A 15,812-nucleotide genomic window follows, 5' to 3' on the forward strand; every position below is an offset into this window, starting at 1 on the left:
ACACACACACACACACACACACACACACACACACACACACACACACACTTTATATAGTTATTCTTTAAACAGCAGTTTCTCAAGTCATCTTCCTTCTTAACTTACCAAGATTTTCCTGTTGTCTTCAGAGGTGAGCCGTTTAAAAGTCCTCAGTGATCTGAACGTAACTGATTTTCAGAGCTCGGTGACTGACCACCCACATGTGCTATATCACTGGCATTATGCCGCGTTTGCTCTCAGTCTCCAGATTTCTATTCTTTCTTGTGAGTCTACCTTTGAACATTGCCTACTTAGGGCCCAGAGTATTTGTCTCCAGTATGGTCTATCACATTCTTTCAAGGTCCAATCTAAAGAGAACCCCTTCACCTAACCTCCTGTCATTCTTCCCATTTTAGAATTCCACTGTATATTTCCTGTGGAAGCATCTGCAGTGTAATAATATGAGTCACATTAAATTGACCACCATAACACGTATGAGTGCATATGAAATTCAGTATATTTACAGTCCTGTATACCAATTGCCTCTATACAACTCCTGAACTCTTCATCCCATGAAAATGTGTTCACTGAGCACCGACCCCTCACTCTGTTCTCTCCACAGTCCCTGGCACCATTCTTTCTGTCTGTGAATTCAGCCCATTTGATGCCTCTGATTTACAGAACCACATGTTATTGGTGCCCTTGTGACTGGTCTATTTTATAAGCATTCATCCATGTTGCAGAGTGTGAGTTTTGTCTACTTAAGGCTATGTGATGTGCCATTCATTGTTTGTGCTACTCCACATCATATCTTTTTATCCAGAGAACATTAGCTTGTTTCCTATTTCAAGTATCATCCATAATGCTGCAGTGTGCGGGGCTGTGCCAATGTCTCTTTGAGTGCCCATTTTCATTTCCTTTGGTTGTATAGTAGGATTTCTGAACTGTGTGGTAATACTGTGATTAAATTTTGAGTTATTTCCATTCCACTCCTGACAGCAGCTGCCCAGTTTGCACTCTTACTAGTGATATAAATGGATTCCAGTTTCTTCATGAATTTGTCAAATGCAAAATTTCAGGTCTCTTTTTAAAAGTATTTTCTTTTGCAAAATATATTCAGTTTTGATAAAATTTTCCTACTGGCTAATGGTGTTAAACTTTGTTTCATATGTTCACTGGACATATTTGGTTTGGAGAAATGTTCATTTGAATACCTTGGCTAATTTGAGTCCTGGTGTGTGTGTGTGTGTGTGTGTGTGTGTGTGTGTGTGTGTGTGTATGTATGTGTGTACACATGCACTCTCACATGTGTGGGTTTGTAGGAGTTTATACGTATATTCCCATCATCCCATCATCAGGTATGATAGAGACTTTCTTCTGCAGACAGCGTTGGTGGCACCATAAGTTCCAGGTTGCCCACCTTCAATTCCTTGCCTACACTTTTAATGTCACATCCACGATCTCATTGCTAAATTTAATTCTGTAAAAAGCTTTTTCTCTATTTTCTTGTAAAACCTTAATAGTGTCAGCTCTTATGTATAGATCTTTGCTCTAGGTACTTATTTTTAGATACAGTATAAAGCTAAGGTCTAACTTTATTATTCTTATTGTAGATACATAGTTTCCCTTGCACTCTTTGGATACTTTATTTCTCTGAATCCAATGTTCTTGGCACCTTTTGAAGACAGGTGTGGCTAATATGCGAGCATGCCCCTAGAAATCACATCTGCCTCTTTTATTAGAATGAAATCCGTAGGTATCATTGGTAATCTTCAGCCAATTCTCTTTTCCTTAAGAAATACTGTAAGTGTTCATTAATGGGTTAAACTATTTTGTGTTCCTGCCTTTGTGGAAATGTATCATTGAATTGTTACATCAGAAAATTCCATCCCGGAGCTCTTGGCTCAAGGAGGGAGCTTCAGGATTCCCTCTTTGTAGACTCTGCTTTTGGGACAGTTGTGTGTCTGCAGTTCCATACTGCTGTGAACATTTGTGTCCTGTGTATGGTGTGTTCTACGAACATAGAGGCTGCCTCATTCCACCCTGCATGCATGACAAATATCACTTACTGTAATCGTCTTGTGATTAGTATCATTTCAGTGATTAGTATCATTTCCCCTTTTAAATAATATTTTTATTTTTTGAGATTAAAGTGTAATTACATTCATCATTTCTCCCTTTCCTTTACTCCTGTCAAACACTTCCCAGTAACCCCATCCTATACTCTTTCAAATTCTTGCCCTCCTTTTCTTCTTTAATTATTGTATGAATATATCTTGCTCGGTCTGTATAATATGTTACTTATATGTATATATTTTCTGGGCTGACTGTTTGGTAGTGGATAACCAATTTCTGTGCTTTTAACCTAAAAAGGACTATTTCTCCCAGTCTCAGCATTTCTTAGTTGCCCATAATTGTGTTTTGCTTGTTGTTGTTGTTTAGTCTTGGGACCTTGTGAGCACTCCCCTTTCACATCGGCAGGTCTGTTTGCCTTTGTTCAGCTCGTGTTTACAAAGACATGCTGCTGAAACGTCACGGGTGTAGCCTCTCCGATATTTTAGGAGACACAGTCTCACAGCAAACTCGCCATTCTTCTGACTTTTATACTCTTCCTGTCTCTTCTGCCATGGCTCCTGAGCCCAAGGGACAGGAGTGTGCTATAGTCAGATGAGCTGGGACTGCACTCCACAGTTCTATGTTTTGATTGGTCGTGCCTCTCTGTAATGTCTCTGCTGCAAAGAGAACTTTTGCCGGAGAGGAGTGAGGTGTACACTGATCTGTGAGTGTAAGGACATCTACTTAGGAGGTCATTAGGGATTACGCTGGTGTAGTAAGGTAGCTGGTTCTCCTTCAACCTCCATGACCTCACTAGCCCTGGGTACCTGGGTAAGTTCTCAGTTTCAGGCATGAGTTTTCTCTTGTTGAGCAGGCGTTAGGTCCTCTTAGAGAGCTCTTAGTTACTTACAAGCTATGTGAGCCAGTACCTCCTGTATCCCTATGGCTATTGTGGCATGTTGGTTATTAACATGGTTCATAGGCATCATAGTTGGCAGGGGTTATTGGTTGCCGTCTTCCTTGGGAGACTTGAATGGTACCCTGTGGTACACGAAAGATAGTCCTCAGGAGAGCGAGGCTTTCAGGTCAGATCCAACTCTGGTCACTTCCCTTTTAAGGTTATGTGTAGATGTCATGTCCGAATATGCCTGCTGTAATTACAAAGGACTGTTGACTTTCAAATCTTACCTCGTATCCCAAGTCCTGTGCATTGAGAGTAAAATGTGTTCAAAATAATTTAAAGAAATGATATCAATTGTAACACGATAGGGCCGTTTGTCCTGGAAAACATCTTTCCTGGTGTTTACTTCTGTTTTTATGTGATTGTGAAAGGGTTAGACACACACTTAAGATTTATTTAAAGGTGTATCTATGTTCTAGAACCAGCCAGTTTTGCTCTTTGGACGACCACAGGGAGACGGTGAAATCCGAATAACCACCCTGGACAAGCATACGAAACAAGAAAGGTGAGTGGCAGGCGCACTGTTACGGTGGTAGCTGCTGTCCCAGGAATGATGGTGACAGTCAGCTATTCTAGGACGGGTGGCGCAGTGCAGGCCAGGGGGCCGGCCAGTCACCGGTCCCTTACCTTTCCTAACATATGTCCCATGTATCATTTCTCTTTCTTAACCTGCACTCCGTTGATTTACCTAAGGTTTTAGGTGCTAAATGAAAATGTTCGAAAATAAGATGCATTTCAATCGTGAAACGCCACCAGGCGATTGCCATAAAACCACGATTGCCTGTTTTAAAAGACTCATTCGGAAATTAACTGAAAATAATAAAAAGCATCCCAGGAAGGAATGCCGAATGGGATCTGTTTGGCAGGGTATTTTTATTTATGTAGACCTTTAGGCAGAGTCCTTGAATATCCTTAGTACCCTTGGCCTTTCATTCTCTGTCATGACAGGTGATTTTGTCCATAGATGCTTTTGTTGGGGTTTCCCGGACTCTTTGTAGAAGAAAAAGTCTACCAGCAGGGGGCAGCATTGGCCCTTGTTTCCACCTTGATACCCGGGCTCCTCAGGTAGTTCTCAGGAGCCACACATTTGACTTGGAAGATGAGGAAAGTGTTTGAACACCGGGAATGTGTCATTGTCACAATCATTGGTTAAGAATAAGTGTGTTAATCACTGAGAGTTTTAAAAAGCACACATTTATTGCAGTTGGATAAGGTTAGAAGATTCGTTTCCTTCCCCAATTAACATTGCTTTTAATAAGAAAAAAAAATTTAACACAGAAAGTTAACCATAACTTTCCTGGCTTGCAGTTTCTCTTACACCCAAGCTACACTTAAGGTGACCCATTAAATTGTGACACCGAACACAAGGAGTGAAGGCACAGGTTCTAAAGTTAGCCTGGGTGTGATCCTACTCTGTAAGGGATCATCAGTGCAACCTCTGGCAATTTGCATACAACCCCCCGCCCCTCCAGCGTGGGTTTGCTCACCCAGGATGAGAGTAATTCCGACCTGGGTGGGGACTCAGGGAATTTACTTTATGTCTTGTTTGAGGAATGAACAGTTCTAAAGGCTTTTGATTGATTGCTATTATGGTTGTAGAAGATCTACTGTCCCGATCGTGAATATTTTTCTGAGATTTTAGCATTTAAATAAAAAGAGAGCAATTATTCAAGAGCAGCTTTATGGCCTATCTTAGTATTTTCAATGACTCTAAAGTGTGTGGATTGCTTTTCTAATGCTCCCTCCCTTTCTTTAAGTTCAAATGAGGGGAACTGGGGTGGAATGGCAGACTCTCTCCTTGCGCGTGGTGAAGGACAGCAATGCTCCTGTGAACCTGTATTCCTTACAGCTTCTACTGTGCGTCCCTGCCTGTGGCCCTTAATGCAGAAGAACGCTTGCCTGGTGCAGTAGCATCTTGCTAAGAAAAAAACTATGTGCACTTGCAAACCGTTTGCTGTCAGTCACCCACACTCTCTCTTTTGCAGGCATATCTTCTTATTCGACTTGGCAGTGATTGTCTGTAAAAGGAAAGGCGATAACTACGAGATGAAGGAAATAATAGATCTCCAGCAGTACAAGATAGCCAACAACCCTACCACTGATAAAGAGAATAAAAAGGTGACTACTGGGGAGGTGGCAATGGGCAGTAATTTATGCAGAGCTTTGAATATTCAAATACAGACATCCCTTGGTGTCTAGACCCCTCCCTCCATCGCAGACACCTGAATCTGCAGATACTTGGGGCGCTTATATAAAATGGCTTAGTGTTTGCCTATAACCCGTGCATGTCTTTCTACATAATTTAAAGCATCTCTAGGCTCTTTGTAATACCTAAGACAATACTTGAGTTCCTGAGTTCCTGTAAGCAGCTGTTATCCCGTATCATTTAGCAAAAGTGACAAGGGAAACAAGTCTGTACATGTTTGGTACAGATGCAATTCATATTGTTTTCATGTGCAGTTGTTGAATATTTGAGTAGAGAATCTGCAAAATCTGGAGCCAGATGTACATATGTCCATTAGAGTGAGATGCTGCTGACTGAATCAGACATTGAATTTTCAGAGATTGATTTTGGTACAGGTTCCTGTGAGCTATGACTGGGTCCTGACAGACCCAATGATTGGTTGATCTGACCATTTCCAGTTCCTCAGATCAATATGGTAAGAATGATTTTCTCATCAATATGAAGTTGGTAACTGATTTTCTTCTCAGTATGAGGTTGGTTACCGTCGTCAGTGTTAATGCTGTTAGCTATAAGGTTTGGTATGCATGGCTATGACGGGGCTCCAGTGAATCTGGGGATAGGTTTTTAACAAGTGATAATCATTAACTTGAAGAATATTCATTTTTAACAGTGGTCTTATGGCTTCTACCTCATCCATACCCAAGGACAAAATGGGTTAGAATTTTATTGCAAAACAAAAGATTTAAAGAAAAAGTGGCTGGAACAGTTTGAAATGGCTTTGTGAGTATTTTTACTTTTATTTATTTGTGTATGTGGTGTGTACTTGCATAAACGTGTGAGTGTGTGTGTGTTGTTTTTATGTGTGTGTGTGTTATGTGTAGGCCAAAGGTTTTATCTCCTTTAGTGTCTGCCCTTTATATTGAGCTAGTCTCTCAAGAGGATCCAGAACTCACTGGTTTGGCTAGACCAGCTAGATGCCTTACCTGTGGGATCTCCTCTGTCGGCCTCCCAAGCTCTGTGATGGAAGGCTGGCTGCCACCTCTGCTCAGCTTTTCCTTGGGTGCTGAGGGTTCACACTTGGGTGGTTGTTCTGGGCGGGCAAGTGCTCTCCCCTCCTGTGCCATTTCCCCAGCCTACATTTAAGAGACCTTTATGTCTACCATTTAAATCACTGGTGAGTCAGAGGAGCCACTCCCTGCTAGAGGCTGCTGGACAGGGGCTGTCTGTGCAGGGATGCGCAGCCGACTGTGAGCTGGTCATCTGGTATCTGAAAAGAGTGCTGGTGAATTTCTTCAACAAGAAGAAAGAGGGAGCTCAAATCTTCCCTTTGACTTGCTTCTCCTAGAAATCCTTTCAGTCTTTACCTCTTAGTGCCTCGAGAAATTTAATTATAAGGATAAAATTTCCCTGTAATTACTAGTTTTAATATATATCCTTACATTAAATATTTTTATTTATAAGATAAATAAATTGTAGTTTTTTTCTTTATAAAACCTCCACAGATATGCACACGTGTGCACATCCTTTTCTTGTAAATATAAAAACTGATGTCCTCCATGGATTTCAAACTCACATATTGTTTGAATCCTTGCTGAGTTTCAGGTATATGCAATGAATGCTTCAGGGCTGGATTTCTTTCAATGTCCTTTCCTTTTATTCAAGAGGAAGCTCAACAAAGAGGTGAAGATACCCAGACCTGATTCAAAAGAAGCAGCACACAGAGCCGGAGTCACTGAGAACACATTGTTGGGTGTTTCTTTGTAGTTTGGACGTTTATAAATTAAGAGGGTGCATCATGACCCTTACTGTGGAGGCACACTGGTCACCCCGAAATGAAACTGTTCAAAAAGGGCAGAATTAAAGAACACGCCAGAGATTTGTCTCCTTAGATTCTAGGCTTGCTTATCACTCCCTGACCAGTTCTGTCAGGTTTTTTATTGCTTGTTTTGATTTTAAGAAATGCTTATGTTAATATAAAATTGAGATGGAATTAGGATGATTTTTGAAGTCTTTAGTGTGTGTGTGTGTATGTGTGTGTGTATGTGTATACATGCATGCATGCATGCACACAGACACGTGCATGTGCGCACACACACATGCACAGCACAGCACAACACAGCACAGCGCAGCACAGCGCAGCACAGCGCAGCACAGCATGTCTGTGAAGGTAAGGGAGCAACTCTTAGGAATAGGTTTCTGCCCTTCTATTACGTGAGCTCTGGCGATAGAACTCAGTTCATCAACTTTGGTAGAAAAAACCCTTACCTGTAGAGCCATCTTGCTGGTTCAAGACTCATATTTTGAAAGACAGGATTGTGTAGATTTTAAAAAATAAGCATAAAACAAGTCTGGGTTCTGCTACAATTATAGCTGTAGTTTCTTCTGGTCTTAGCTAAGTCATTTTTTTTTTTTCAGAAGCCTCAGTTCCTGCATCTGTAAATGGGGATAGTGATGTTTAACGTGAATTGCAAATACTATCTCAGCAAAATGCCAGTTGCATGCTGCAGCGTGAGGCTTATGGTATTTATTGATCAAAGGGTGGTATCTATTGTTACTGCTGCTAGCAATAGTATTTCATATTTAAGGTCCTAACATGCTTGTGAGCACAAAGCTAACACGTTCTGATATAGTGGAATAGTCCTTATACTTGGTTATTGATTGTAATAGTTAAGTAAAAAAGGTCAGTTGTATTGAAGGTTGCACTAACCTGGCATCTCCATCACAGGTTGCATTTATTTTGGACACAGGTGTTAAGTGGGCGATGTTAGTCCAATCTGTGATCTGGAATGGTCAACTGCATATACCTTGTACTCCTTCATTGAGACACTTTGAGTTGCATGGTAGAAATCAGAGCCACAAGAGGCATGGGATTGTCAGTGTATCCAGAGGCAGAATGGATCTCAGACTTTTGGCCTTGTGGGAAGGATGTCAGACTAGAATTTTCTGATGTTTTTCATGGGCTGTAGACTCTTTGACTGGGGGAAGGAGTTTCTCTAGGGGAGGACAGCTAAGTGTCTTGTCTCAGAGGAAGCAGGGTCCTAGGAATGCACGATAGACATATCAGTGACCATTTTGTTACATTTTCACACGTCAAATAGCTCATCCTTAATACAAGCTAAGTGATGCGTGTTTATCCTCTCGCATGTGAAACACATCTGTGGTAGGCAGAGGCTGTTCAGTAGGTGGCTGCCTGAGCATCAGCTCCCTTTCTGGCTCATGTTCTCACCTCCTGACCTCAGCATTTGGCTTCTGTCTTCAATGTTGGTTATTTTAAAGTATAAAATGGCTACTGGAATTCTGACCGTAAGATCTACCTGGTAGGCGGTGAGAAGGTAGTCCCTCTCTTCTGATGAACCGTCTACAACACGTATTTTTCTTAAATCAGGGCGGGACTTGGACATCTAACTATACGTGACAAGGGAGGCTGAGGTTATCATTCTTGATTCACCCAGGTTTGCGCTAAGGTTCTCTTGCTGTGAGAGAAGGGAGGGAAGCGGCCTTGGAGAGGCAGGCAGCCAGCAGTCAACATTTGCAGGCACAAGGTGTAGACGGAACTGAGTTGCTCCTCTGCGCACACACCTTCAGGGGCCAGGCACTCTACCTCTTTGAAGACTTTTGAATCACCCCAGTAACGCAGTGAAGCACAAGTAGGGGACATGTTTGTATTTTGGAGTTTTGATGGCTGCCTATTTGAAGGGGTAGAAGGTAGACATGTTTTGCTGCAAAATCACGTAGAGCTGAACCCTGAGGGGTTCTGTAAGCAAAAGTTAAAGCATGCAGGGCAAAATCAAAAGCAGGACTCAGTTGAGGTATCAGCCTATCCATTATCTTAACATCATCCATTCCTCTTGAAACCAGCTTTACCAGGGAACCCTGAGAGCCAAGCTACTAGCTTTCTTAAAGCAGGTCTTCCCTTGCTCTTCATGAAGTAGAATAATCTGGGTAAATGCCCATGCTTGAGATTTTGCCCAAGGGTCAGATTTAATCTGTTTTGTTCGGTGTTTTCAATTGTTCTGCTTGCCTAAGTCATGGAAAACAAAGAAAACCAAGAAGTGTGTGGTATTGTGACAATCTAGAAAATGCAGCCAGGCTTCTGTACCTGTGCTGGCCCGCTCTTCCCAGTGTCTTTAGCTTTACCCTGGGTCTTGTCCGTCTGGAACTCTCTGGACTGTGCCTTAGAGGAACGTTGGAAAGGGTGCTGGTGGTTGATCAGTGGAACTGGTGTTTTGAAGATGGCTGAACTGTTGGCTAATTTCATTTACAGAAGATGATAGTTCTCTTTATAGGGGGATCAGACTGCTTTTGTTTAAAATATTGGCAGATACATTTAAGACATTTTTGAGGCTGCTCTTAATTTGGTACACTAGAGCAGAAGAAGGCAGGGAGTGCGTGGGTACCTGTCAACAATGAGGATGTACAGGACACAAGCCTTCTTCCAGCGGGGACCCAGATCTCAGCCTCTGTCTTCCTAAGCACAGGCAACCCTCGCTCGGCAGCGCTTTCTCTGACCTTGTCTGGCCATCACAACTTCCAGTGTTTAGAATCTTCAGTGAGACACATTAGAACTTGGCAACTTCCTTAGAAAAAGCTGAATGGAGTGGGGGGGCAGTGACCCACTTGGACAGGGAAGGAGAAAGGAGCTGTCTCTCATTTTCCTTACTAAAAGGGATAGAAGTACTGGTTGTTGTTGAGGTTACCGAAGACCTTGTGGAGCTAAATGATGCTTACTGCTGAAGTGCTGGGAGCCTTAGCTAAGCATCCATTTACATGCTTAAGAAATTGATTGCTTGGGACACGTGGCCTGCTTTCCTTTATTTCCCAAATGATGTTTGTTGTCAGTTGTCTCTTATAATGCCATTTGATCATCTGAGAAGCAGGAAGACTGGTGTCTGTATTCAGTTCGCTGGGTTTGTTATAGATGTGAGCACCTCGAGCCAACCTTTTGTTAGGAGGCCATCTCTCTCTCTCTCAGACCCCTTGCGCTCACTGGGTTCTCATGGATTCTCTGATTAGCTTTAAATGAACAAGCATTCCCAGTCGTTTTCCCCGGATAGGAAACCAGCGATCACAGGGTCATGTCTGCAGTGTTGAACGGTGTCGCTACTCTATCGTTACCACTGAGTTTGGTATCTCAGTGCAAAGGGTTGTCCCTGTCCAGGAAGGTGTTCAGTATCTAACTGCCTTCAGATCTTGTTATCTAAAAGGGATCATTTTAATTGCTTTATGTTGCTTGTTCTTACTGTGAAAAATACACAGGGATCCTTGATTGATTTGTGTGTGTGTGTGTGTGTGTGTGTATGTGTGTGTGTGTTTTGCAGGAACATCAAATATAAAATAAATGTAATCAAAGAACAACAACGTTTTAATGATGATTTTTTTTTTTTTTTTGAGAGTCTCATATGGCTCTGGTCAACTTGGATCCCGTTAATAGGTGAGGTTTTAATTGAACTCCTGATTCTGTTACCTCCAAGTTCCCAAGTACTGGGATTGCAGATCTATAGGTGTGTATTACATGCCCAGTCTCAAAGCGTTTTAAAGGAAGAGCTGGAAAGAGAAAGAAGAGATAAAGGCAGGAAGAGAAATAGATACTGTCAGAAGAGGTAGGTTCAGGATCCGTCTCTGGAGCATCTGTTAAGGGAACTGAAGGGTCCTGTTGCCTTAGATTTCTCCTGACCACGCTGAATTCATTCTTGAAATTCTAGCAATTCTTGCTTACTCCGTTGAAGGTACACAGGCCGTTATCACAGGCACCATCTCAGCTTTTTAACTGTGTGCTGGCTGGCAGAGTGCTGAGGGACCGGCCTAAGGAAAAAAAGAGCAGAGAGGCCAGCCAGTATGTGTTTGGATATTATTCACTCTCTAAAGCAAGACTGATGGTTGTGGCAAGAGGAAAATGGGAATGTGAGCTACACTGCTTGTATCACAGCAGCTGTCTAGACTGGGTGGCTCCTGAGCCTAGCGTCTCCAGGGATGAGCTCCGAGAAAATTGCTGCCATCAAGGCAAAAGGGTGAAGATGCAGCCATGAAGCTTCACAGGCCTGAGGTCCATTTAACGTGAGATCCAGTTTAGCTCCTAATTTATTCACCCTCTCTTTCCCTAAGGAACTGAAGTCACACAAAAAAAGAGCATGCATGCCACAGAATTAAAAAGAAAAATTTAAATAATCAAAGGTCAAATAAAATAGCATTTCCTTCAAACTCACACTCCACCAGGGAAGAACATTTTCCTGAAACTTAAGTTTCTATGTAGATTGTAGAAACGTGTGCTCTCTCACATTTTGAACTCAGAATTATATTTCATCAAGTATAATTTGTTTTGATCTGAAGTATTGCCCAGATATTCTGAATATCAGAGAGATAATTACAGTATAAAATTGGGTTCATTCTTTAAATTTTTATTGAGTACTTTCTTGTTGCCGGACCTTATTCAAAGCCCTGGGCACAAAACAATGACATAGCTGTTGAGATTGAAATTGTTAACACACACACACACACACACACACACACACACACACACACACACACACACACACACACACAATGTATATATGTATATATAATGTGTATGTGTATATATATATGTATTTCTAAATATCATTGTGTTTAGTTAATGTATATAGGACACTAAATTTCAGTAGTGAGCCCTTGATGTTTTGACCCAAGTCATCTCTTTCTCTAATCTCATTTGCTCAGGCATCAAAAGGTAGAAGCCAAGAATGGCATCACCCAACCCTCTTCTTCCACCCCTGACCAGTGTCCTACCAGTCTTTGCGGATGATAGCTGACTGCTTGTCTGCACTCTCCTTTGCCACGTGCCTTAGTTTAAGCCTCTTGCTTCTTTCTTCTCACCTTCCCAACCTGTCCGTTCTCACTGAGCATCCAGGCCATCTGGTCATGTACTGACCATCATTTAATCTTTGCAGATTGTTGATTACACTTGGCATGATAATGATTTTTTTTTTTAAATGCAGGACCAAAGAAAGCCCCCGAGTCTTTTTATTTCACCTCTTTCTTCCAGCCACATCTTTCATCATTGTCTTCCATGACAATTTTGCTCTAGTTGTGTATTTCAATCCCTAGAGGATGCATGGCTCTCAAACACTCATGTGTGAGAGTTCCTGCCTGGAAAGGTCTTTGTGTTTGTTTGATAGCTGTTTCTAGATGCTCTGGGTCTGGATGTTAGTGTTACTATGTGTTACTACTGACCCCTATACCAAATGAATAATTCGGTCTCCCAGTGTTCCCTCACAGTTTAGAATTTTTTCTTAGACAAGGGATCTCCAAACGTAGTGTCTGCAGCTTCCCCTCCATCCAGTGATCACCCACTGTTAACGAGGAGCCATTACTTCTCAGTTCAGCTTATATTTTATTCTCCTAAAGGGGAAGGATTCTTTCTTGCTCATTAAGATAGATGCCACATTGAATAACACTGTTAGAACTGTCAGAGGTAGACAGAGAACGTGCCTGGTGATGGAAAGGAAGGCGCAGTGGTGTGATCGACACTCTTGAGTTACTTATGGGTCTAAGAGATTAGGGAAAGGTCTCAGGAGATACATGTCTGTGAACTCTGCATCACTCTCACTTTTGTGGTCTTTGAAATGCTGAAAATGAAATCACTTTTGTATTGCTTTGCTGCTGAATTTGTACATTTATAGTTCCAAGGCAGACCTGCCTGGGGCCTTGGCTCTTTATATCTGTCTACTTATGGCTGTTTCCCCTACTGGACTCTCAACATCATGGGGGCAGGCAGGGATTTCATGTTTGTGTTATTCTCATTTATGATCTTTCTTAGAACATCATCTAGCACATAATAAGTAATTATATTTTATGTAAAGTTAAATATCACTTTTGGAACTTTAAAACTAATAAAAGCAAGAAACAAAGATTTGACAGTTGCAGAATTCTAGTATGTTAAAAAAAATTCTCAACAGTCCATGGATAAAGAGACTTCTTTGGTGTGGCAAGAAGGTGTCTACTGTTGATTCTTCATCAGGCTGTATTAATTTACTTTTGTAACTTGTAAAGTTGATGTCATTCTGTCTTGTGTCACTATTAGCTTTTAAATATGACATTGCATTTTTTCTTAAGGCATTTTCATGCACAAGGAACCTGAGATTAGATTGGTTCCCTTGTGGCAGTCTGCGTAGATGCTCGGGTAGGATGTGTGCAGCAAAGCAGGATGGATAATTTTCGCCTTATCCCGACTGTCTTTTAAGTAGCATTGATCTCATCCTCACATGAGCTAAAAACTGCAAAAATAATTTGCAGCTTATGCTGCGTGCAGCCGCCTTGTCCCTGGGAGATTTAAACAGAACTTCACCCAAATTAAGTTCTAGAGCAGAGATTGCTCAGAGCCTACGGCGTTCTCCTGTCTGTCTATTCCTCCACAATTCTGATTCCTTCCCTACTCACCTTTTTTTAATCCGTCTGCCAAGTTCAGAAGAAAGCCTTTACTTCTCTGTTATTTACATATAGTCCATGTAGTTTACATTTTATGTGCTGACAGTGTCACCAGGGAGACTCATGTCCTGCCCCCATCCTTTCCATTGAGTAGCATGATCTTTAACAGCCCCATCTGTATCTACAGTGTGACCACCCTGCTCTATCTGCTCTCTACAGTGGCCAGTACTCCTCGCCTCCTCCTTTCTGGGCAGCTGCCAGCTGGTCCATACAGTCCACCTCTCTACCCATCCCGAGATTAGAGTATTAAAGCCATACCATGCCACCAAGGAAAGTTCTAGAAACCAAAAAAAAGGATGGTCTTTTATTGCTTGACAAAAGACCCAGGCTTATGATAGCAGATCCACACATTCATCATTTTTATAGACTCTTTAGATTTCTAAACTGTGTACTGGGGCAGGCACAATCCTACAGGGATTCCCTAAAAAGAAAAGAGCACAAATAAATGCCAGTCTCAGATGAAATGCTGCCCCAGAATATCCAGTCATTAAATAAGCATGACTGGTAGTGTTGAGGGAGGGAATGAGATTTGGGGTGGAGACTGCTGAACCGGGGAGCCTCATTTTGACTTCCTTTCTACTTTTGCTTGGATGGACTTGCCTCCCCATACCTACATGATGTTCTGTGAGAGATTTCTGTAGCATGGCCATTCAAGAGCTCCTTTGCTGCCTTTTCCTCCTCCTCTGCCCCTGCCTCCTTTCTTCATCATTGTCTTCAACAGGGAGCCTAGACTATTTGAATTTTCTCAAATATATGAATTGGTATATCTTTGGGCAACAAATTTAGCTCTGAGATCAGAGAACAGTAAAGACAGAGAATCAATGTGCTACATAAGTCTCTCCAGAACCGTTGGATTTTAATAACCTTAAGTACTGATGCAGCGACAGGTAATATAGTAATAAATGATTATGTATTCCAGTTAAATGGTTGGGGGAACACACTTGGTCCCTAGACTGTACTTACTGATTCTTGTTTCACAGCACAACTAAGACACTTAAACCTTGGGAATGCTGTATATACATGCCAGCAGTCAAAGATCTCAGCTCCCATGGGTCAACAGTATGGTCAAACTTTTGTAGAACTTTATGATTTTGTTGTTATTTGTTTTTTTTTAATATAGTATTAGTGATTTAGCATAAAAATGCTCTTTATTCCACCAAAGCAAAAACAAAGCTAATGGTCTATATTTGGTATTATTTTTACAGTACAGTTGAATAGCATAAATGATTGCTCAAAATGCTAAGGGCACCCGTTTAGGTAACCAGTTTTATTAAGTCTTGTTTGTGGGGTTTTGGAAAGGAGAATGAGGGTGAGCCCCACAGAATCCAGACTAGATATAGTAGCTCGCTACTAGCCAGAGATTTTAATTTGTATTTTTGAAGCACTGTCTTCCCAGTATGAATGGTCTTGTGTGAGTTGTTTATCCTGGAAAGGTCTCTAGGGAATTCACTGAGGAAAACCAGGTGGAGCAGAGGACACTGGTGTTGCTCCACAGTGAGCTTCCTTAGATGATCTGTGTTTGAGGATTGTGGAAGGGATGGCATTTCTCTTGTGATGGTACACACTTTGGTTTCTTCTGGACATCCAAAGCTTGTCAGCATCTTCATGAGAACTGCCAGGTTTCCTGACATAATGGAAAAAAAAAAACCTACCTACAAGCTTTCTTAATTTTTATCTGTCCATATTTATGCTTTGGTTAGTTTAAACTGTCAACTTCATACAACCTAGAATCACCTATGAAGAGTCTTAATGAAGAATTGTCTAGATCAGTTGAGCATTTGTATGAGGAATTGTCTTGATTATTGATGTAGGAAGGTCCAGCCCACTGTGGGTAACACTATTCCCTAGGCTGTACCCTAAATGAGGAGAAAACAGCAGGCAAGGGCCAATGTGTCTTGTCTCTTGACTGCATCTTGGATGTTGATGTGCCTAGCTGCTTGAGTTTCTACTTTCCTAAATTTATGGACTATAACCTAGAAGTCAATAAACACCTCTTTCCTAAGTATCTATCTATCTATCTATCTATCTATCTATCTATCTATCTATCTATCTATCTATCTATGCTTAAATTTTTTCTCTATTTCTCATACTTTAATTCTATCTCCTTCAAAGGCCTTTGTGGGTCAACTGGTAAAGGTGTTTACTACTAAGCCCAACAACTTGAAAATTGAT

The 15,812-nt window shown here is 41.5% G+C and overlaps 1 protein-coding gene across 3 annotated transcripts in view; it reads left to right on the top strand.

Annotated features, from left to right (window-relative positions):
- Window positions 1-15,812, top strand: part of Vav3 (vav guanine nucleotide exchange factor 3) — a 332,901-nt gene that overhangs the window by 176,840 nt on the left and 140,249 nt on the right. For 2 of the 3 annotated variants that reach the window (XM_021195490.1, XM_029537277.1), the window contains exons 13-15: window positions 3,415-3,500; window positions 4,981-5,113; window positions 5,851-5,960. In XM_021195490.1, the coding sequence (XP_021051149.1) occupies window positions 3,415-3,500; window positions 4,981-5,113; window positions 5,851-5,960 (329 nt within the window). Of the gene's footprint in view, window positions 1-3,414; window positions 3,501-4,980; window positions 5,114-5,573; window positions 5,656-5,850; window positions 5,961-15,812 lie in introns of those variants that run through there. The other variant, XM_029537278.1, reaches the window with a different exon arrangement.

The sequence above is a fragment of the Mus pahari genome, chromosome 4 (assembly GCF_900095145.1).
Source record: "Mus pahari chromosome 4, PAHARI_EIJ_v1.1, whole genome shotgun sequence".
In the NCBI taxonomy this organism is placed as follows: Eukaryota; Metazoa; Chordata; class Mammalia; order Rodentia; family Muridae; genus Mus; species Mus pahari.